The sequence below is a fragment of the Cataglyphis hispanica genome, chromosome 4 (genome assembly GCF_021464435.1).
Source record: "Cataglyphis hispanica isolate Lineage 1 chromosome 4, ULB_Chis1_1.0, whole genome shotgun sequence".
Taxonomy (NCBI): domain Eukaryota; kingdom Metazoa; phylum Arthropoda; class Insecta; order Hymenoptera; family Formicidae; genus Cataglyphis; species Cataglyphis hispanica.
Genome location: NC_065957.1, coordinates 888491 through 912739, shown reverse-complemented (window position 1 = coordinate 912739; position 24249 = coordinate 888491). Strand labels below are relative to the sequence as shown.

The 24249-nt window shown below is 27.8% G+C and overlaps 1 protein-coding gene across 19 annotated transcripts in view; it reads right to left on the bottom strand.

Annotated features, from left to right (window-relative positions):
- LOC126848932 (calcium/calmodulin-dependent protein kinase type II alpha chain) overlaps window positions 1-24249 on the bottom strand; it is an 80348-nt gene that overhangs the window by 33592 nt on the left and 22507 nt on the right. For 11 of the 19 annotated variants that reach the window (XM_050590307.1, XM_050590308.1, XM_050590311.1 and 8 more), the window contains exons 5-11: window positions 23793-23931; window positions 23431-23533; window positions 22027-22205; window positions 21685-21807; window positions 20776-20859; window positions 13912-13972; window positions 890-979 (exon numbers count right to left, since the gene is read on the bottom strand). In XM_050590307.1, the coding sequence (XP_050446264.1) occupies window positions 890-979; window positions 13912-13972; window positions 20776-20859; window positions 21685-21807; window positions 22027-22205; window positions 23431-23533; window positions 23793-23931 (779 nt within the window). The remainder of the gene's footprint in view (window positions 1-889; window positions 980-13911; window positions 13973-20775; window positions 20860-21684; window positions 21808-22026; window positions 22206-23430; window positions 23534-23792; window positions 23932-24249) is intronic. The other 8 variants (XM_050590309.1, XM_050590312.1, XM_050590318.1 and 5 more) reach the window with 1 other exon arrangement.

The window sequence follows — 24249 nt, the reverse complement described above, 5'->3', positions numbered from 1 at the left end:
AAAGTGTCAAAACGCAGATTAATCTTTACGATAAAGCTCAACTATGACATAAATAAAGATTCTAATTAAATAAATACATTTTTTCAGACTTAAAAACGTCCATACTTTAATCATGGATTACTATGCAGATACCAAGTTGCTTTTCGTCTGTTTGTACTCGAATTTCTATTAAATTCTCTTAATAAATTTACGATAAAGAGGCCACGTAAGTATACATCGCGATTAGTTATTGGAAACTAAGGACTTATTATCCAGGTTATTATTTCGCTTTGCGTAATTCTGTCGCAGCTGCGACAACATCAATGTAATCGCTATCATAATTTAATTCCAACACAAAGATAACGTGCTTTAACACTAAGATGCCAATTGGCTCTAAACAAGTGCTCGTTACGGCAACCGAAATTGGGAAACGTCAGTGATACTTATGTGGGAAATAATTCGCCCACTTCCCTCCTATAAATGTTTTCCAAATATTTCCGCGTTAAAAAAAAAAAAAATTTTATATATTTATTCGGTACGAAAGTCGGCTCATCCGGTTCTAATCACATTTCAAGCTTGTAAACAAATCTTCGAAATCTTCGAACAAAATCGTTTTATGCCCTTGTTTTCCGCACTGCCAAATTATAATTGGTCCGTTAATAAGTACAGCTGGGTAATTGTCGCTAAGAAAACTTGGCGCAACTTTTCATCACAAAAACAAAGAGAGAGAGAGAGAGAGAAAGAGAGAAAGAGGAGAGAGAAAAGAGAAAGAAAGACAAAGAAAGAGAAAAGGAAAAAAGAGAGAGAGAAAAAGAAAGAAAGAGAAAAAGAGAGAGAAAGAGAAAGAGAGAGTGAGAGAGAGAGAGAGATACATAAACGCGACCCATAAAAAAGAATGGGAGTTTCCTACCTTTAATGTCATCGTCTTCGATCGTTGTGCTGCTATCAGTGGATTCCTTTACTTGAGAGCCATCGCCCTTCTTCGTGATGATGCTTCGACCTGGAGTGCGTAGAGCGTTTCAGTAAGTCGGCATCGGAAAAATAAAAATGGAAAAAAGATGTTGATATACGTATGTATGTATATATATATATATATATATATATATATATATATATATATATTAAAATATATATATTAAAAAAAAAAAAATTTTTCTCTCTTTGATACCTACTTTATCCACTACCTCTCTAACATCATTGTTCTATTACATATACATACATATACTATGCGCGCGCGCGCGCGTATATATGTATGTATATATATATGTGTGTGTGTGTGTGTGTGTGTGTGTGTGTATGGAACAATGATATGTATGAGGCAGGAAGCAGAGAGAGAAAGAAAAGACAAAAGCGAGACAGAAAGAAAAAAAAAAGAGCACAACATCGTAAAACGGATTGATTTGAAGAATGCGGGCCAGAACGGACGAGAGACGGGTTGGTGAATTCACTCGGAATTCTTGGATGTTTATTTAAATACTTGGATGTTTTTTTTGAATGTGTTTCCGATGAAACGACCTTTAAAGCGTCTCTCGATTTAGAAAGGACTATCCGTATATTATCACTGACATTTAATATTTAAACATGAAAAAGATATTGCAGTCGACACATTCCTTCTTAATGTGACAAATAGCAAAAGTTCAAAAACGTAAAAAAGCAAATTTGTCTCAGATATCACATAAATATCAATTTAAAAGTATGTAAAAAAATTAAAAAATATTAAATATTAAATATTAAAAAAAAAAGAAAAATAGGGAAAAAAAATAGAAATTGATTTCTTCTCACGAGAGAGAGAGAGGGGGAGAGAGGGAGAGAGAGAGAGAGAGGAAAAAGAAAGAGGGATGAGAGAGGGGAGGGGGACAGTAATAAAAACATATATCAAGGTTAAGATCATCGGGAATTCCTTTTTCTAGAAACTTTAAAATATTTCAAAGATCGCATCTCTCAGGAATCAAAAAAGACTGTCGCAACATTCAAAACGTTTATTACTCAGAAATGTATCCTCTATAGTATAAAGGAAAATGATGTGCGCTGTGTAAGTTTTTGTCAACTTTTATCAAAACGTAATTAGCAGATGGAATATTTCTTTTTAACATTACGATGTAATATAGTAATCTTTTATATTCTCAACGTGCAGGATTAAAAATGATATTTGTGTATATTTTGCATATACATATAATTTTGCATATAAATAATAAGTAAGCAAACATATGTACGCATATACATAAACATACGAAATAAATCTAAATAATTTTAGAAATAACATGCGACAATTGATTGATGATTGATCGATTCAAAATTATCAAAAATTGAAACATAAACACGCTGCATCGGATGAGATGTGATAGAAATGATCATTCCAAAAAGAGAGAAACAAATTGAAGAGAAGGAAAAGCGTTGAAAAGCACGCATGCTGTACTTTGTAGCAGATTGTATTTATTTCATGTTTTTATGACTTCTATTGATGCAATTGTATTTTATATATGTATATTATTAGTTTCTCTAATCCATCACAGAAAATATATTCCTTCGTTAATCTAATGAAAGAAATCATGATATCTTTAGAATTCTAAAAAAATAAAATAAGTAATTAGATAAGTAAATATTACTAATATTATTAATATTTCGAAAAACAGTTATATATTTCTTATATTAAAATAACGAGAAATTTTTTTATATTCGATATAAATAAGTAGGAAGAAATTTATGTAGGAAGAAACATGCCGGATACGTGCAAGAAAATAAATAGCTTAAATATTGTTTATATTGACTTGTTATTAAAAAATACATATATTCTAAATATAATATATATATATAAAATATAATATATATAATGTTATACTAATAATATATGTAAGTATAAATTAATATAGGATTATGTTCAAATTACATTTGTAATAAAAACCATATTTGCAAAAAGAAAAAACAAATCAAACACACAAAAGAATGTAAAGTTAAAATTGATCAATGAAAATTAAACATAAATTTTCCTTAAAAAATAAACATAAATAAAATACAAACAGAGAAAGCAAAAGAAAAAAAGAAAAAAGAGAGTAACATATACACGTTGTTAATGAAGAATTATCCTGATGAAAATATTCTGTTAAAATTGTAATAAATTTATTAAAAATGCTAATAATAAAATAAAAATAACTAAATAATTATTAAATTTTTTTTAATATAAATCGAAATTTTTACAAATTAAAATATATATATATATATATATATATATATATATATATAAGATGATTTATATATTATGTATATATAGGATGAGTCGTAAGTATGTTTTAAAACTTCGTGAGCGTGTGATAAAAAATATATAAGAAATATTCTTATGAACATTAAAAAGTCAAAAATTCTTCGTTATCGAAATAATTGAAACAATAAATTTCATAATGACTGAGTTTCAAATCAGAAGCAACGCCAAATATATATATATGTATTTTTTTTTTCATCTCAACGAGGTGGGTTTTAGTGGGTTTCTTTCTTTCCATATTGTGTCTCTAGAGTGTTTTGATTCTGTGATAGTGTTTGTTTACCACCATACACTATTACGATCCACTAAAAGAAAGAGAAAGAGGGTTTTAATGTAGGCCTTTACTTGAATACAGTAAAAGATAACGTATCTACGATCAAGTCAGTATGCTTGAGACAATGTTGTTTCAATTTCAACCGAGCAATATTAGTATTGATTGATTAATTTACTGTAATAGCACAAAAAATGTTTTTATTTGAAGAAATGAGTAATATTTATGTAACGTATGATGAAATAAAATATCTATTTGTATCCATTATTTCGATAACAAAGTATTTTCGGCCTAATGTTCATAGGAACATTTGTTCATACTTTTTATTCAGGAACATGCTCACGAAGTTTTAAAACAATCTTATAACTCACCCTGTATAGTATAAAGTATATGATTAAAAAGAATTACAAAGAGATAAATTAAGAGATAGAGCATGTATGGAATTTTGGATGAAGGTAGAGAGATGAGAAAAGGAGAGAGAAAAAGATAAGATGATAATAAAATGCATGAAGGAGATTAGGAAAAGATTAGAAAGATGAGAAATTATCAAAATGAGAGGAGAAAAGTTTTTCAAGGAGAAAGGAGGGAGTAGCATGAAAAAGAGAAGAAGGGATGCCAAAATACGAAATTGTGGAGAAAAAATAGGCAGAAAGCGGAGAGACGGAAAAAATTCGTAAAATCTAGATATAATAAATAGCATGATAATATACGGTTAATATAAATTCCCAATTTTTTGTACACAATAGAATATTCTACATATTGCCCAGTGCTTTCAAAAATTTGATAATAAAAATGGGAATTTCAAACATCAGGCAACGTTGAGCAGAACGTCTCGCTTTGTGCAAAAAAATTGGAAGAAAACCTATATATAATTATAGATATCATTTCGCACTAAAAAACGCATCAAGTAACGTAGAGTGGATCTCACTTTGCGTAAAAAATAGCAAATTCACGTGAAGCCTTTCCCTCGTCTCCTCGAACTTCTTATAAGAAGATCTGTGTATATTTAAATATTACTTTTTTACCAAACTTAATTAACTTAATCGTTGATTTACTTATAGGGTAGTTAACATAAAATTTCGAATGATATAATTCTCGCATATAGAGACAATAAAAAATTTGAAATCATATTATTGATCGTCCTATAAGTTAATCAACGATTACATTAATCGGAGTTTGGTAAATGTGATCCTAAATATGTGTGTGTGTTTGTGGATATATGAGTAGTAATATATATTCATATAAACTGTTCAATATTAAATTTTTTATTGCTTATTCACATATAAGTCTTAATTTTCATGCATTTTCATTTGTTAATAACTTTCTAATGAACAACAACGACTAAAATTTCCCAGGGAAGAAGTCCATACATAATCAAACATAATTATAAATATATTTGAAAGGAGTTTTACATAAACTTTATAAAACATACAGTATAATACTAAAATGGATATAAATTTGACGCAACAATATCGTTTAGCCTAATTAATCTTTAACTTTGATGTGTTAGAGTTAGAGCTAAGTTACATTGTATTAAATTTTAAATTATTCTTATAGATTATCTTTCAAACTTATTATGCTTCCTCTCTAAATCTACTTTTCTAGATTTTCCCTGGTCTTATTCTCTTTCTTTGCTTTTACAAATTTTCTTCATCCACTTGATCCCTTATCTCCCTTTTCTCAATAATTGATCCATTTTTGTACTGTTTCTTATTTCTAGGATACAATTTGTTGCTAAATGCTCTAAAGCTTCGATTTCACTCTCACAAATTCTTTTCCTGTATATGCCAAAATTTATTTCGCATTCTTTCTTTCTGATTCTCGTAATAAATCTTTAAGAATCTTTTTAAACTTGTTTTCTTTTTAATATTTTAAAATTTTGTTCGGATATCTCTATGTCTTATTTTTTTTATCTGAATATCGGAATTTTGCATTTACATTTTATTATATATGTTTTTGAGTTTCTGCATCTCTTTATCTACCTCTTATCTATTTTTTCTTTATTTTCCTAAACTATTCCTTCAGTATACATCATTACTCAATTTCTTTGTAATTTTTTTCTCAGATCTAATTGCTTTTTCACCTATTTCTATTCTCAAAAGCTCTCTTTAGGTTTCTTTTCTCGGAAATATATTTCTGTATATTCCAATTTAAACCTAATGACTATTTTATAAATTTATCCTGACATTATCCTTTCCATTGTTTCATTCTTCCCCAAATTTCTGCTTCATACATTAAAATACTCTTTTTTTAAAGTCTCCAACTAATTTTCTTTATTTTATGTCCCATACCTGTTTTATAATGCAGCTGTTTTAAGATTTATAATCTTTTTTACCATCTCCTTAATATGTTTATCTATTACCTATCTCTTATTTGTTTGCAGCGTAAAGTATTTGATTATATATAGACTTTCTCCGGAATTTTTTGGATGTTACTTAGGATCATAACGTTGACAACATATATTAATATCAAGATGCAAATGTTACAGTAACGTAAACATTCACCAAAAAGATAGAACTACTACATTGAAAAAAATACCTAATAAAAATTAGAATTGTTGAGACGAAACATAAATAGCATTTTTATCCGACGTCGCGCTTTTTTGTCGAATTAAAATTTTATCTTAGTCGAAAACTGCCACGAATCGATCGTCCCTCATCATTAATATCATCGATTGTATCGTGTGTCGTTTCTTGTAATCGAAGACTTGTGGATACGCGGCATATCGTTCATCACTCGATTCCTGCTTTATTATCAAGAATTGAGTAGAAATAAAAAAAAAAGAGTTCAAATATGAAATGGAGTACGTTGAGTTTGCACCTCCGACCCATTATGCGCACTGCGGTCTTCCATTGTCAAAAAAAAAAAAAAAAAAAAAAAAAGAAAGATTGGTCATAGATAATAGATTAATAATAAGAAAAAAAGAAATATACATACATATGTATGCGCATATACATTAGAGAAAGAAAGAGAGGAAGAGAGATTTATTTGTCGATTACAATTGCTCGTGTTCTCTCAAGAGAAAGCATTGGCAGATGGAAATGATAGATAGCTGAGGAATTTATGGATTCATGGATTCGCCGGAAGACCTTCAAGTTATATGCGCGTTTTGGGATTTATAAATCTATATGTAATTCGGGCGGTTTATAGGATTCATAAACCCATACGTAATTCACGCGATTCTGCTATTCATGGTAAAAATACGCGCGGTCTAAAATACATAAATTTACATAACGCCAAAGAAATTCATGGCTGTGAGAAAAATGCAACATATATAAAATTTATTTTGATTTAGTCCATTTGTGCAATGGCCCCAAAAAGCTCCATATAGATTGAAATAGCATAAAACCTGCGTTAACTGATCAATAAATACACGTTAAAACCTTACAACTTCTTTTTTATCCACGTATATCAATTATATATTTTATATGTGCGCGCGAATAAGCGGACAACAATACGTTAAATCAATTAAACGGGAAAACTGGCAAATATAAGAGCCAAGGTGCGACTATTGGTGCGCAAACTGTTAAATTTTAGTAATAAATGTGTATTGAAAATGTTCATTTCGGATCGTTTTTTGCTCCATTTTCAGTCTCGATAAAAATATAAAAAGATTACATTGGAATTTTAAAATTTGGCATATATAATACTTGAAGTCTAATTTTAAATTATAATCAATAATCAAAAGAAAGAAAGAACTAGAATCCATACCAGAATATTTATATAAAGAACGTCTAAACATTATCGCTATATCCTTCAGTGTTTTATAATATGTAAATGTTTATATTACATTTTTTTTAAATTACTAAAATTTAACAATAATAAGTTCGCACATCAATATCCGCATCTTGGATCTTATTTGTCAGTTTTCGCATTTAATTATTAATTTTCCGAGACTATTACTGTTATTACATCAAGTCAATCTCATATATACAAAATTATAATTACTTTATATCGTATCTATTATCTGTTAAATGCGCAAAACACACAATTATTTTTACAAATAATTCCTTAAAAGTCATAATATTTTACGAACATCTCACGAACATAAGATGCAATTATCGCAGCACCAAAATAATTTGCTTTAATATAGTCCAGAGAAGAGAGATCAACGCAAGTAGTTATCGCTTCGGAGAGAACATGAGCAAGGATGTATAGGTATATAGTAATCGGATAATAATGAACGAGCTTGCGAGTTTCTCTCGACGATGATGATCGTTTGCGAAGAGGATCCGAAATCTACGACTACATACTCGAAAATATACCTTGTGAGATCTAATTGGGAAATGTGATCGTTTCTAACTATCATGAAACTTTCATAGTAATATATGAGTAGCATAATCTTCAAGAAATTTCGGAAATTATTGGCCGAGCAGAAACTGCAGAGCAATGTAACAAATAAACGATACAATAAATTTAATCGAGATATAATGTTGCAAACAAATTAAAATTCTTAAGTCATAAATATTTTGCAAGTAATAAATTAATAAAAACAGAAAAAAATATAGTAGTTAATACATCTTTTAAGAGAATAATAAAAGTATCACAAAACATCGAAGAGTTTCATTAAAGTTTCATAAACGCCTCTAATTGTAATTTTATATCCTGCAATTCTGTGAGTGACAATGAACCCTTTTACGTGATTTATTATAGATATCATCATGATTAAAAGGATGAGAAAATTTTTTTCAGACTCACTATCACATATGAAAGTGAGAAATATGGAATCAATCAGTAATAATTTATTTTGACGAAAATTGTACGCCAATTCCGTGTGTTTGTTTTAAATCATAGTCGATGCAAGCGTATACAGCTATGAAATTCAAATAGAATTTAGTTATGTATATGTATACATTTGATAATGCGATTTTTATATTTTTAAAATTTTATTTAATTATCAGGCTATTAAAATATAATCGCAAATTTTTTTATACGCCACTAACGTGCGTTTTTTATTTTATTAACTGGAGTCACTGGAGTCATAATATTATTTTCCCAAATATCAAATTTGTTGATATTTTTGAGAGTTACTAATTTATTTTTTGAAAGATTTTCTCAATCGAGATGACATAAAACTCAAGTCGAGCTAAACAAACCGTCAATGTTCTCGATTTATATTTCGCTCGAAGTTTATCGCGAGGCTTTTAAAAAATTTCCATAATAACAATGTACTAATAAGTTTCGAAAATAATCTTTTTTCCAAAAACAAAAATGGCATTCAAGACAGGGGACCGAAGTCGCGTGGCGAGAAAGGAAAGTTGAAAGAGCTTCGAGTTTGAGAGTTGACTCAAGGCGATGAAATAAATTTAATTAAAATCGAAGTTCTCGTGCTTTGGCGAGAAAGAAAAGAAAGAAGAGCAGGATAAGAAAGCTTAAAATGCGAGGGCAAAGAGTTAATTGTTTCTCAGTTTTGCTTTAACAAAGGATTCGGATAGAATATACAACGAGGCGTGCGAAAAAGAACAGCCGTTATGTAAATAAAAAACTATATCATTTCACTCGAGAATAATTTTCCATCATGAGATATAGAATCCAAGTATCGGGAAACTATCCAATAAAAACATGATGAAAAGACTTTAAGTATAAAAAAGTTATAAAACGCGAGTTATATCATAGATCGATAAAGAGGCTTCGTCGAATTGTCATGACAAACATATTTTTTTAATAACGCATGCGTAACGATATAATTGGACTATATAAATCTTTCAAAAAATTCTGCTAATATCCTCTTAGGAGATTAAAAGATAATAGCGTTGTATATAAAAAAAAAAAAACTGAATCGAATAAAATATCAAAGTTGTCAATCGAGATATCATATGCATAAACTCTAAGATTAACAAAAATTAGTATATGTTACACATACTATTCTTCTTCTCAATCGTAATCAAATAAAGATATTATTTCAAAAATATTCCGTGGTGAATAGTTGAATTGATTTCGTTTGTGCCGCGTTTTCAATTCGTTTCTACATCAGATCAAAAACGAAAATCAGTTTTTTCTTAATAAAAAATAAAAAATTTTTACTTTTTTTTTTACATAAATGTCGCAACAATAAATCTGTGAATCTATTATTCAGAAATCGCGCCAAAATAAATTATCCCAAGTACTGAAATCTGGGAAATGTGTCGTGAGCATGTTCTTGCAATATAATCAAAAATATAAAAAAGATATATAAATATACATATATGTATACATATATATATATATATATATATATATATATATATGCATATATGTATATATACTTTAACACTAATTATATTAAGAGATAAAACACACATGTTGTACAGATACATATTACATGTGTTGCATTGAATCTACAAAATGCAAGATACTCAGCTACTTGTTCTAAAAAAGGAAAGGTAGCGGAAGACGGGAATCAACGCATATTCTAAAAATATCATCTTATTGTTAGATAGGTAATATCATATATATATATATATATATATATACATACAATATATATGTGTATCTATATATAGTGGCATATACCGTGTATATGTGGCATATTATCTGTCAAACATCTATTACGAATGTAGAACGAGCCCGTATTTACTTATGCTAGTCGAGCAAATAAGAGCGAGATGCGTGCGTGTGTATGTTTGCCTATATAAATGCCTATTATAATCCATATTCGCATTTATTTCTTAAAATGACAGTTCCATTTTTATCTTTAAGGAATTCTAAAGCGATTGTGCTGTACAAACTTAAAACTGCTCCACTCTGTTGTTTTATTATTTTATAATAATTGTACAGAATTTTCCTAGTTTCTTTTTATCCATTTTTTAACATTTAAATTTTTATATTTGTTTCATGTAAAAATATAAAACAAATTGTATAAATAATTTCTTTATTGATATTTTTCTATTGATTCATAAATATTAGATATTTATTGTTAGCATGAATAAAAGCTCAGAAAGCATAATTTTCTGCTTTAAATTTAAAGCTGCACCGTCGATCAATAATTTCCGTTTTAAATTGCAATATGATGAAAACATTTTTTAAATAAGTATGATAATAAATATGACACATTGTATATGACAATCATAAATATTATATAATATAAGAATGTTATAAATAAAAAAAAATTATTTGTAACGCAATTAAATTTTTTTATACAATTAATTATATTAAAACTTAAATCTCCAAATATGTAGACCATAAAACATTTTTTGTTGTCCCAAATTAAGATCAAAAATATTATCAATGTTCTTATTTGTCTAAAAATTATAGAAAAACAGAAAATGTATTATTTATAAAGATAAAGAAAGTAAACAATTTTAAAAAATTATTTCCCCCGCGATCATATAAAAATAATTTACGTTAACAAAATGTATAATTATTTGTAAAAATATTTTGCTAGTGGATTATAGTAGTTGAGTTTAAATCCTTTGAAGATTCTCACGTTTTACAGATTTTTCCTATTTCAGGATTAAAATTATTCGCATTTGCAATAAATATAATTTTCAAAACTTATATTCTTGCATATAACACGTTATCCGTTTTTCGCACATAAATGAATAATAAAAAGAAATTTTAACAATATAAGATAAATGTTTATTTTTACACACACAGCGAGGTTTAAAATACTTTTAATTGATAGAAATATGTTGTCAAATCCATAAACCTAAGTAATCTTTAAAAGATTCTAGCCGTGACTCATTGTTTATTGTCAAATTCATGCAGAACGAGATTTGAACGTAGACTAATAATAAAAAATTTAATATCTCGAACATAATTTTTGAGTATCGCTATCCATATTATACATACACATTTAAACCAATGCACAATTCTAGGGTGTTCAAAAATATCAAAAATTATAATAAAAAGTGAATATACATGTAGACAAGGACGAAGGGTCCACATAAGTTGCATCTTTCCGTGCCAAGCAAGGTTTTCATTCCTCATGTGAAATAAGGTGTACGTATATTGAAGATTATGTATTAAGGGCAAGATATAAATATATACAAGATTTGTAAGTTAAATCCAATTAAATTTGTGTTAAATTGATGAAGGTTAAGTAAATGAAGGGGTAGCGCCTCTTCTCTGTCCACATGTACTTTTTGTCTTTAATAATAATACTTAATAATCTGGTTAAGTCTTTCAAGTAAATCAAAGTTATAAAAAATATTCGAACGTCCATATTTTTAATTGCTCTCAATTTTTTAAGAAACAATAAGTGACAGTTAAAATTTTTTTGAAAGTTATTTACAATTTATCTACTCATTGTCAGGAACTTTGGCAACATTCATAAGTTATATAAGCCTGTCTATGTAAAGATAAATATTTACTAACTAATTATTATTTTATATATATATATATATATATATATATATATATATATATTGCATTATATTATTTTGGTTAATTTTTAAATCTTGGTTATTTATTTTTAAATTTTAATTATTAATTCTAATATTAATTTTAATATTAATTCTCATATGTAATATAAAAAGATATAAATCTATAAACAAAAGTTATTGTTAATCAACATTGTTGCAGCACGCTTTATGACGAATACATCAAAGTTGATTATTTTATGCTGATTTTCATTTGAATTCGAACTTTATAATAAGTCCAATATGTTTCTACATAAGACTAAAAACAATATGATATCCGATGCGATGCGGCAATTACTAATTGCATTATGGCATTAATTCGTGAAAATTTAATTTTTGCATATTGGGTATAACACATTTATATTTAAGATGAATGGTAATAAATATTTTGCAAAATTAAAATTTAATTTGTGTCTTTTAATAATTTTGTCTTTTAATTTATAAATTAATAAATAGTTATATAATCAATAAAAATAAATATGATATATTTGAATTATAGGGACATTTTATTAATAATTTTATTTCATTGATGATTAATAATTCATTAAGAAAGTAATTAATAATTTTATTTCATTGATGTTATTACAAATTTAAAAAAAATATATTTATTAATTTAATAAAATAAATTCTTTTAAATCAATAATAATTTCTTGAACAAACGATAAGATTTGTTGATAAAAACATTTAGATGTCTGTACTAATTTTATAATTATTTGAATGTTACTCAGAAATTTACCAATGTTGTTACAATTTTTACAATATTATATAATATAATGAACTGAATATATACGGCGATTAAAAAAATTTTTCGAAGACGATGATGATGTATCTAATCTGTATCAAACAATTTTTTGTCTGATTTGTATCAAGTAGCAGCATGTGATAACAATGATGACTGAATGAAAGGGAAAACTGCTTGAGTGCATTGTGACAACAATTTGAATTACCCAGAATCTTCTTGCGATAAATATATACGCAAAGAAAAAGCTTCGATATACTTACTCAATTGCAAAATATATATATATATATATATATATATATATATATATATATATATATATATGTTTAATATATATGTTTCTTAAAATATATATGTTTCTTAATCCTTTCGCTATTCTAGACAAGTATATAGATTTGGAAGCGAGAAACAACTTTATAAAACTTTATAAAATTATTTTCTTCTCTTTATTATTATTGTTTTTTTATTATTATTTTGTACTATTTTACTTAGCCATAAAAAGTACTTAAGATAATTATAAATATTATAATTTTTACTTGTGAAAAAGATTCAGCGTAACGAAAGGATTCAAAATAATCTTTTGTCTTTATAGCAAAAATTATGTCTATTTAATATGAAAGGCTAAGATGTTATTTTCTGGGTAACGTACCGTGGTCTTTGCATGAGGACATGAAGTGCGTGCCATATGCATTGGCTATATGGGGTAGATGGGAGCTACACGAAGTAGATGCGAAACACATCGTATCATGATAATCAATGTGCCGAACGAGCGAAGATGAAACGCGATTGTTTGCCTGATAAGCGCCTAATTAACTGTGAACTTGCATCGACGATGATTTTCGGTGAACCGATCATTGACGCGCTGTTACGATATAATTTTTCCGATTTCCTGTTCAACCTCGCTCCTTCGATTACCTAATATAAGAAAATGTCAACAAAAGGACTCTAATATACTTCTGTGCATGAGCAAAAAATATATACAAGTGCTCCATTCTGCAATCGTTTCTATGGGTAAAAATTTATGGTGAGACAACTTGCCTTAATATTTTATGATAAAATGACAAATTTAACAATGAAAATATTGCACACACGATTGCATGATGAAGTCTCTTTTTTTTGAAAAAAAAGCGAAAAGGCAGATAAATAGATCCTCTACATGGCGAGAATGCAAGACGAATCGGGGATAGAGGGAAGTTGCATGACTCGGATTATTAAAGGGATGAATTCGTATATAGATACACGGGAAAACGTCAAGTTTCATAGGAGATATAAAAGTACTATCTGTCGTAGACCGTATAGAGCGCTGAAGAGGGCCGGAGGTACTTACCCTGTGCATCATACTTACTGGAAAAATTTCGCGTTGCCAGCATAGTCGTCAATATAGCGCCCTGCAAGTGAAAAAGAAAGATGATTATTATCAGCTGTTCAACTAAACAAAAAAGTTCGTAATAACGAAACAAACTTGTTTTCTTTTGTCAACAAATATCAAATATTTAGAATTATATATAGAAATATATATTAATAATATAATAATATTAACATTATATAATATTAATATTAATATTATATAATTAATAATATAATTATATAATTATTATAATTATTTAATAATATTAATTATATAATATATTTATTTATTTATTTATATATTTATATATTTATTTATTATTAATAATATTAATTATATAATATATTTATTTATTATAATTATTTAATAATATTAATTATATAATAATATTATATAATTAATAATAATATATTAATAATATATATTAATAGTATAATAAAAATATGATATATATTAATAATATAAATAATAAGAAATATAAAATAAGAGAAACTTTTTTGTCATTAAATTTCTCATAACATAATATTGTTTCTCAATCATTTAAATTTGATAATTTGAAGTAGATATAATATACAATATATGTGATTTTTAAATGATTTTCTCTATTGGTGCTATATAGAACATTTAAAATTTGTTAAATTCGGCATTGATTATTATATTGTATACGTCTATTTAACATACTATATTTGATATATATGATTACATATAGATTGATTTCACAGTTTAGAAAACATTCAAGAAAAAATATATAACCATTTCTTATAGTTTTATAAATTTTTTACATGACTTTTATTTAAAAAATTCCCTATTATGTCAATCCTGATAAATTAAAGATGAAACTAAAAAGAGTTACTTTAACGTATGGTATATAATATGAGTAACGCTCTAGAAAAATGTTATTCTATTCAAAATTAATCACAATTACTTACAATTATACTCTAAAATTTTCAATTCTCGAAAGGAGCTAGTTCAAATTAAATAAACAGTTATGGTAAAAGTTTGAAGAATTCACAATACATTACATTATGATGCAACAATCTTTAATTTAATTAATTATAGGAAATAATTTTTGAGCAAACAAGTACATGACTGACGGTCAACTTTAAAGAGAGAAGTTTATGTTGAAATTATTTTTTAATTACAACTCACGAAAAATGTCTTAATTTTTTTTTTTTTTTTAATGATTTATCTTACAAAACACTCACATTCTGATCGCATAATTTAGGAAAAAAATTCGCGTTTTCGTGTGCGATTTAAAATCGCCACAGATTTATTACTAATTACAGATTTCATTTCACAATCGTTTGACCTTTTTGCGTTATTGGATTGCTATCTTTCTCTCCTGAATCAGAAGCGTTCGAATTAATCGTGCTAGAGCCGAACAAATGAACAGCTAAATATGTGCGGAAAATTACTCGTATTTTAACGAACATTGGTTAATTAACATTTTTCTCACAATTTAAATAAATATTAATGAATGGCGAATATATATGATATATTAATAATCAATTTGATAAAAGAAAAAACTAAATAAGTTATTATAATAGATGCTCTGTTTTTTTCTATTACACTGTAATATAAAAGCATTGTGTTTTTTCACTGTGTTTTTATATAAAATCATTTATATATAAAGCATTTTGTTTTATTTTTGTTGCTTGATGTTTTATGTTATATTAATATTTGTTGCTGTTGAGAGTTTTTGGTAATAATTAATGAAAACCGTCCGACTTATTTAAATCAACGGATGTTTTTAATTAGTACGGGGTGTCAATTTCATTGTCCTTTCTATATTATATTGCCGAAGCTTATAACAACAATATTAACCATAAAACAATATAAGCAATATAATTTTCTTGAGAACATCGTAGAAAATTGTCATTATCAATACTCATTATTATTTCTCTCTACCGCACTTCTTCGTCAAAATCAACGAAAAATATTGCATTAATTATTAGCCGTTATCTGATTGGAATTTAATTACTTTGCACGTGAGTGAACGGTTGCGATGTCGTTAAACTTTCTCACTTCTATTCGGCATTTGCACTTTTATGAGTCGAGCTTTAATCAGTATTCAGCTTCGACGTCGCTGCCATTTTTATATATTTGGCCAATTACGTCTTTATTGCGCACCTTCCGCCGTTATAGGAGTAATAAACAATAATAAAAGAGAGGAAGACACACGCAAAAGCTCAGATACATCGTAACAGTCATCCGTGGTAGAGGTACTGATGCATCTATGAGGCATTTTCATTTTCCAACGAATAATCGCTAGAAGACAATAATATTTGCGACTAGAAAAATATGTGATAGTATGCAAGTGGTCTGTATCGAGAATCAAATTCTTTCACTTTCCGGGCAATTGCTCTTATCATTGAGCTATTCAAACTTCACACTTTATGTCACTTATAAGACAATATACGATTTCAAAACGAATGACAGTTCAGCTTTATTCCATCTGATCCATCGCTTAATAGATGCAGCAACAATTGCCACGGAGAAATTCACGCTAAGAATAGTTATGATGTAACTTAAAAGAGATGATGGTTTCTTTGTCGCCAATTGATAGCTGGACTATGAATGCTGGGCAAGCAATCGCATGAGCCTCTCAGAGGAGATGTGCGACCCGAACTCTTGATGGATTGCAAGTGGCCATCCTATAAAAACCCTCTAATATATAGCAAAAAAAAATCTCTCATCATTTTTCACGTCCGACTGGACATCAATACTTCTCGGAATGGGCAGATAACGCAATCATGGCTTTTAACATTAATTAAGTTAACACAGAATGTGATAACAAGGCCCGCAAGGAGAGAAAGTGTATATCAGAATTCATCAATTCCTTAATAATGATATAAAATGGTTGGTACTTCATAACAGGGAAAAAAATATAAAATATTCTAATGTAAACTTTCTCAATTTAAGCGCAAAGTGAGTTATAATATTAAATATAATATTTCAATTGCTATTACAAATGTATGACTCCCATGATTCATGAACTTTCCGTTGTTATTGCACAACAATTGAAATGGAATAAAATTATTATTAAACGTGCAGGTAATGCACTAGCTTTTTGAATTTACTATAAAATTATTATGATTATTAAAATATTAAAAAAATTATAACTTTATAATATTGATTAAAATAAATTGCTATTATTCTGAATCAAAATTTAAAAAAATAAGATATTTTTATTACCTATAAAAAACATTCTTGAAGTATTATTCTTGAATTATTATTATGTAACTTTGTCAATATATGTCTAACAGTAATAAAACAGTTTTTTGTTACTTAATAAAAAAAAAATAGATGTAGTTATTAAATTATATTTTGTCAACATATTCATTATTCTGTATTTAATATGTTTATAAATAAATTACGCTCTAGTAGAAATAAGTCAAATAAATTTCAAGATTTGTAAACAATTTCTGGGAATTTGCTGTCTCTCTGTTCGTTCATTTTATTATTAAAAGGTCGCATTATAATTAATATACAATCTTTGAACAGGTTTTGCACAAAAATACAATATTTAATTTGCCAGTTTCGTACATAAATATGATATCGCGATGGCCAAATAAATGTTAATTATTCAAATTTCCAATTATAATTGCGTTGATAAATCCCGTACCTGATTGATTTCGCATAAACAATTTCGCCAAATATTATTACGATAATTTCTGATAAAACTCAAATTATCTATTTAATTTAACACTTATTTACATTATTGTTTTTATTGGTTAATACATAAATTCTTGTTAATAAATTATTTTTTTTTTTAATAAATAATTAACGATAGTTAAAATCTATTCAAGATTATTTAGAATCATTATTTTGACAGCATATGCTAAAATCAGATCATATTTTTTATCTACTTTCTTATATACTCTCAGCGTAGGTTTAAAATTATTGAACTTTTAATATAAAATTTTTCAAAAACAATAAGAAATGCCGGTTGATTCCAAGCGGAGATTACTGAAGAATGAACCCGCTCTAATATATGTCGAGGTTAAAATGATCCGTGCTATGTAAGTTTTTAAAGAATTAACTTCAAAAATTTATAAAAATTGAAAGAATTAACACGTATTAACCATTTCTTAGCAAATATTAAAAATAGCATTTTTCAGAAAGACAATAGAGTTTGCATTACGAAATTAAAAATTAAGAAAACATACGGATTATTAATTACTGTAATAAAAATTTCAACTAATATTGAAAATAATACAGATTGCATTATTAAATTACATCCTCCCTATGTGAAAGCAGAATCAAGGCATAATCTAAAAGAGATATAATCAAATTCTTTGAGAGGAATAGGATTTATCCCCGCACGTGTCTCAACCACTCGATGCATTTCGATAACGGCAAATGAATGTGTCACACATGTAACACCAATAAAAATGCTACTCCCTCGGTTTTCGTACGTGCAAGTGTACGATGATCGTACAGTGAAATCATATTACTTCGATCCACGTTATTGTTTAATCGCCAGTGACTCTTGTCGAACACCGGGTCGTAGATAAAACAACGCCCATGGGATAGGATAGAGAGACATTATCGGTTCTTAACAGAACGCTACCATTGACCAAAGTTGCAAGAGTTTATCTGCTAAAAAACCGGATTATAACCGTCTTAAAACAATTTTTCGTGGTGATTTTAACAAAAGCTATCCGTATATATCATATATTATAAATTTTTTTTTAATATTTCGGAAATTTCAAGCGTAATTCTCTAAATCATAGATAGCAAAGGTTCAACTAAAACAATTACTGAGTTTTCACATTAACATGATTATATTTTTTGATTTATAAATCATTGAAAATAGTATGCTTTCTCTCATATATAACAACTAAAATAATTATTCAAATAAAACCTACACACATTTTTTATTTAAAACTTTTTTCCCATTTAAACAACATGTTCAAAATAAATTTGGTTCATTTTTTGTCTAAAATTTTATATATACTGATGCGTATTTAAGAATTGATTGCTCTTATTCGATAATGACTTTCAAGAAAGAATCGATAAGTTAAATTTAATAACGCCAGTTATTACACTTTGTATTGTTCTAATTTAATAACGCTGGTTATTACACTTTGTATTGTTCTAATTTTGTATATAGATGTTCACGTGCAGATTGACGCTCGAACGATATCTAAACCGCAAAACGGATAAGTAGTACGTGATAAGCGAACATAATAGATTTTGCATCTGTAAACAGTCGAGAATAATATGCGAGATTTTGCAATCAGTTAAAATACTCTTTAAAAAAAGAAAAATAAAAAAAGCATCTTTCAAAATACTATATACACGCGCCAATTGTGAAAAATGTATATTACTGTAAAAAAACTATTACAAAATAATATAAAAATACTATTACAAAATAGTGTTACTTTAATCTATATAAAACAATGTTATTTTAGTTTTGAAAAAATTGTTATATTAAAAATTATTATACAAATTAGTTGTTTTAATTTCCTTCACAAAAATAATATTATAGAAAAATTGCGCCAATACTATAGAATACACTAAAAATAAAAACTTATTTTTTTTTATGTAGAAACATCTTAACAAAAAATGTAGTACGAAATAGTTATTTTAATTTTTTTACGGAAATAATAATGTTAAAATTTAAAAATTTATCCAGGAATAAACAATTAAAAATTAATACAAAATAAAAAGTTTAATTAGAAAAATTTAGCGCTTCAATTTCATTAACACATTATTCAATTTAACAGCACTAGGTTTAATAACGAGGCCCACCCCAAATCTCACAACAGAGCCGCATAATGCAATTTTCTATCGAGAGCATGAGCCGTACAAAATTATCACTATATGTATTGCATGTGTTGTGTAGGTGTATACATATACATGTACGTCTAGCGCGACAGCGGTGATAACATTTCTTAAAGAAAAATTTTTGCATCTAGTTTATTTAGAAAACACGCAGAGCAAAAATATAAAGACACTTTCCTTAAATAATTGAGACTTTAGCTATCGATTAAGCGTATCGATTAAAAATTCGATCTTAAGATATGTATTCTGAATTAGCCGATCCGCGTTTAGATACACGGAGTGCTTCTCTGTTACTGCGTGTAAACTTAGCATGAGACATTACCATGCCTCTTGATGAGTATTACTGCGCAGTTAGAATCATACATTTCCATATAACTGTATGCTTTGCACTCTACTGCTAAAATTAGCAAGTGATAATCGCGAATAAAAAATTCGATCTTTTGACAATTAAAGCAATTGAATCCTACATTTTCAAAATAAGTCTCTCGTAAATGTCAAATTCCATTTCTCTTGTAATTAAAATGATTATTCTGATATAATATAATAAGGATGTTTGATTAAAAAAAAATATAATAAATAAATCTTTTTCGATACTAAGATAAATAATATATAAATCGGTAAATTTTTAAGAATAGAAAGAATAAAAAACTTACTTATTTGAAGAAATAAAGAACATGTATCATATTTAAAACATAAAATTTTCAAGTCTCGTAATTCATGATGTCACGATTTTCAGTTTAAATTTTATTTTACAATATTTTTATACGGAATAATTATTATATAATATAATTATTATAGGAATAATTATTATATATATATTTCTCTCAAAAATAAAAAAACAAATTGTTATTTATTATTATTGTTTATTATTTAATTAGTTAAATAACAAATCGCAAATTCATGACAACAAATCGCAAAATTGCACAACTATCAAATAAACGTAAACAACTAACGTAAATAACTCAAATAACGTAATTTAAGATAAAGATACGCAAATGCATAAGAATTAATATATAATAGAATAAAACTTTCCAAGAAAGAGAAAAAACTCACCTTTAACTTGCGCCTTGCATTGAATTTCTTCAAGCAGTCCACGGTCTCTTGTCTGTGCACCACAGATGCAACACGCTCACGTTGCTAAAACACAAAATAAATGGAAAACATATTAAGCATCGTCCTTAGAAAATAATTGGATTAAATTGTCTAAGATTAGGTCTTATACTTTAAATAGTTTCATGAGAATACAATTTTATTAATGCAAAAAAGAGATCAGTTATTGGTATATATATATATATATATATATATATATATATATATATATATATATATGTATCAATTCGTACAAAAGTCAAATATATAAATAAATAAGCAACTTTCATATTTACAATGATAATGATTCGCTTTCTAAAATTGACGCGTTATTATTCATAGAAATATATGAAAATTGAGATTGAAAAATACTTTCTATTTTTACTTATAATACAATATAATTATGTTTCGTTACTTTATTTATCAATTAATATTTACTTTTATTTTATTCGATTTGAATAATTTATTTTTCCAACACATTTTTGCGTATTTAAAATATTATGTACATGTGTATATCGTGCATAAATTATTATAATTCTTTTTAATATGTAAAAATATGTGCGTTGGAAAAAGGTTATTGTTCATGAAATATTCAATCGTCTCGGAACATTTTTATGCCATTCTGCATATATGTATGCGTGTGTATGTATGTATATACGTATATATAAAATTGTAAAATTGTAATTTGTATATTATATTATCTAGGTTTTATGGAAATATTTGCGATATTTGTAATAAGATTTCTGTATAAGAATTAAATAAAAATTAATTAGACACACACACACATACATATAGCGAAGAGAATGATGTGACTTTCTAGATTGTTTATTCGTATAATATAAATCTACGTTACGTAGATTAAGATCAACTTACGCAAATCCATGGATGCTTCAATGCCTCGCTGGCAGTAATTCTTTTTCCTGGATTTACTGTCAGCATCTGATTGATAAGATTCTTGGCTTCTGGCGTGACGGTGTCCCATTCTGGACTCGGATACTGCACAAAATAAGCATAAAAACAACGTTATGAAAAATTTACATAATTATGCAAGCAATTACAGAAAAACTGCTTTATAACTGAATTTCATACACATTGGACTTCTTTCATACAACATATTCCTTTCCTTTTTTCTTAACGCAGTATTTTTTTTATCAAACTTTCAGATAAGATGTTTTAAAAATTTTAAAAAGAAGATGAGAATTATGTGATACGTACATCGTACGATCCGGCCTTGATCTGCCCGTAAAGTCGATGTTGGTCCTCGTCCCAAAACGGTGGATAGCCAACAAGAAGAATATACAGGATAACACCGCACGCCCATATATCGACTGCTTTCCCATATGGTTCCTTCTTTAGCACTTCCGGACTGAGGTAACCAGGTGTACCAGCAAAACCTTTTTATCAATCGTTCAAATTCATTTAATTTCGAAAATACACGGTGCGTACGGAGGATTGAAAGGATCAAGGCGTTACGTGCGCGAGATCACGTTTTAGGTATTACTACTTCTTGTCTAAATTAACTCCTTCTTTAAAAGACAAATAACTGTTCAGAAGTTTTTCTCGCGTTTAAAATATTTCAAAATTATTATAATCAATTGAACTTGATTTATTAATAAAATTAAGTATATTGCAAAGTTGTTCAAATCAATATTGTTACATTTTTAATTCGCGATAATTTAGATAAAATTCGATAACAGATTATTGTATTTTTTATTTATTTAGTTTAATCGAAATATGTATATATCAAGATTATAATTGCATCCGAAGAAATGGCGAACATTCGAAAACATTCGAAAAAAAAAAAACATTATTTTGTCGCTTACACCTAATCTTTGATCTATTGATAATGTGGCAAAAGCAAAATAAATATTATTTTTGCAATTTGCGAGATTTTTTTTCCCATAATTTTTGTGAAACGACATATCGGAAAATGCATAAACGTGATGACGATAGCGGAAGAAGAGGGGGAGGGAGGGAGGGAGGAGATAAGACGAGAATATTTCTCAATTAATATTTCCACAAAAAATTAAATCGTGCAGCCATCAGCATTATTAAAAAAATTTCTATTTTAGCCGTTTTTATGATATTCTATCATACGTATAATTAATTGATAGCACGCACTGTTACGTAATCATTATGATTGCGATTGAATCAGAACGCGCGTTGGTCGTTGGTCGCAATCGAAGTACCGGCTGCTTAATTAAATGTCTATGATTGTCTTTGGAAATATATTACGCTAACAGTAACATTGGATTTCTGGGCTTTATCATTTATTAGTCACACCACATTTTCCACAAGTATATTAAATCGCGCTTAAGGAAAATTTGGAATTTTACAATAATATAAAATTTTACATTTTTTCAAATTGTTACAATAAATAGCCAGTCAACAAAGCGTAATTATTTGCCACGATAACTAATCCTGCATAATAATTTTGTGGAAAGGGACGATCTAAATATTTGGGTCATCAATTAGACCTCAAATATCACCGTGCATCAAAGTATTATAACGCACGCTCCTCTGTTTACAATGGTTCGCAGTAGCATTGCGTCGCGAACCATTGATAATAAAAGCTGACGTCTCGACGGATTAATTTGCTGGCAAAATTGTCTCACTTACCATACCATGCTTGTGCTTCACCCTGTACCTCAATCGCCAGACCGAAGTCCGCCAATTTCACAGCCGCCCCTTTCGCTTTGCTCGCGAGAAGTAAATTTTCGGGCTGCAATAAAAAATGATAGATTTGTCGCCATCGTCGAATGTATCTTTCTCTCTCTCTCCTCTTGTCCTCTTTTAATCTATAAGTTTTTTTCGTGCGCGAGACATCCCATAGAAATCATAGAAAATAAATAAAACATCAGACAAAAGTGTTATGTGGAAAAATAGATTACGCGGACACGCTTGCTCGATTTATCTCAACGTCGGCTCTGCAAGCGCACAGTTCGCGCTCAAGCAAAAATTCTCCCTTTTTCTCTACATACTTTTAGATCTCGGTGCACGACTCCGTTATGATGGCAGTGGTGAACGCTTTCCAAGATTTGTTGAATACAGTGCGAGGCGTCGGCCTCGCTGTAGAATTCCCGGGCGACGATGTCCTCGAACAGTTCCCCGCCGGTGACTCTGTAAGTGTTTTACGTAAATGTTTCAATTCTATTTCACAAACATGTTGCAAAATCACATAAAGATGTACGGAGTGGCAAAACCTAACTTAGGAGATAAAACTTAACTTTGGAGATAAAAATAAAATAAAAATTTTTGTAAATAGATACACAAGTTTGTTTTTTTTTAAATGTCTTATATTCGAGCTCCTCATAAAAAAAAAATTCAAAATTTTTCATAACATAATGTACTTAAATGAAAACAGTAATATAATATCTAACTTTATAATATGTAAATATGTGACAGAAACATTACGCTATCGAATAAAATCTCTCTCTC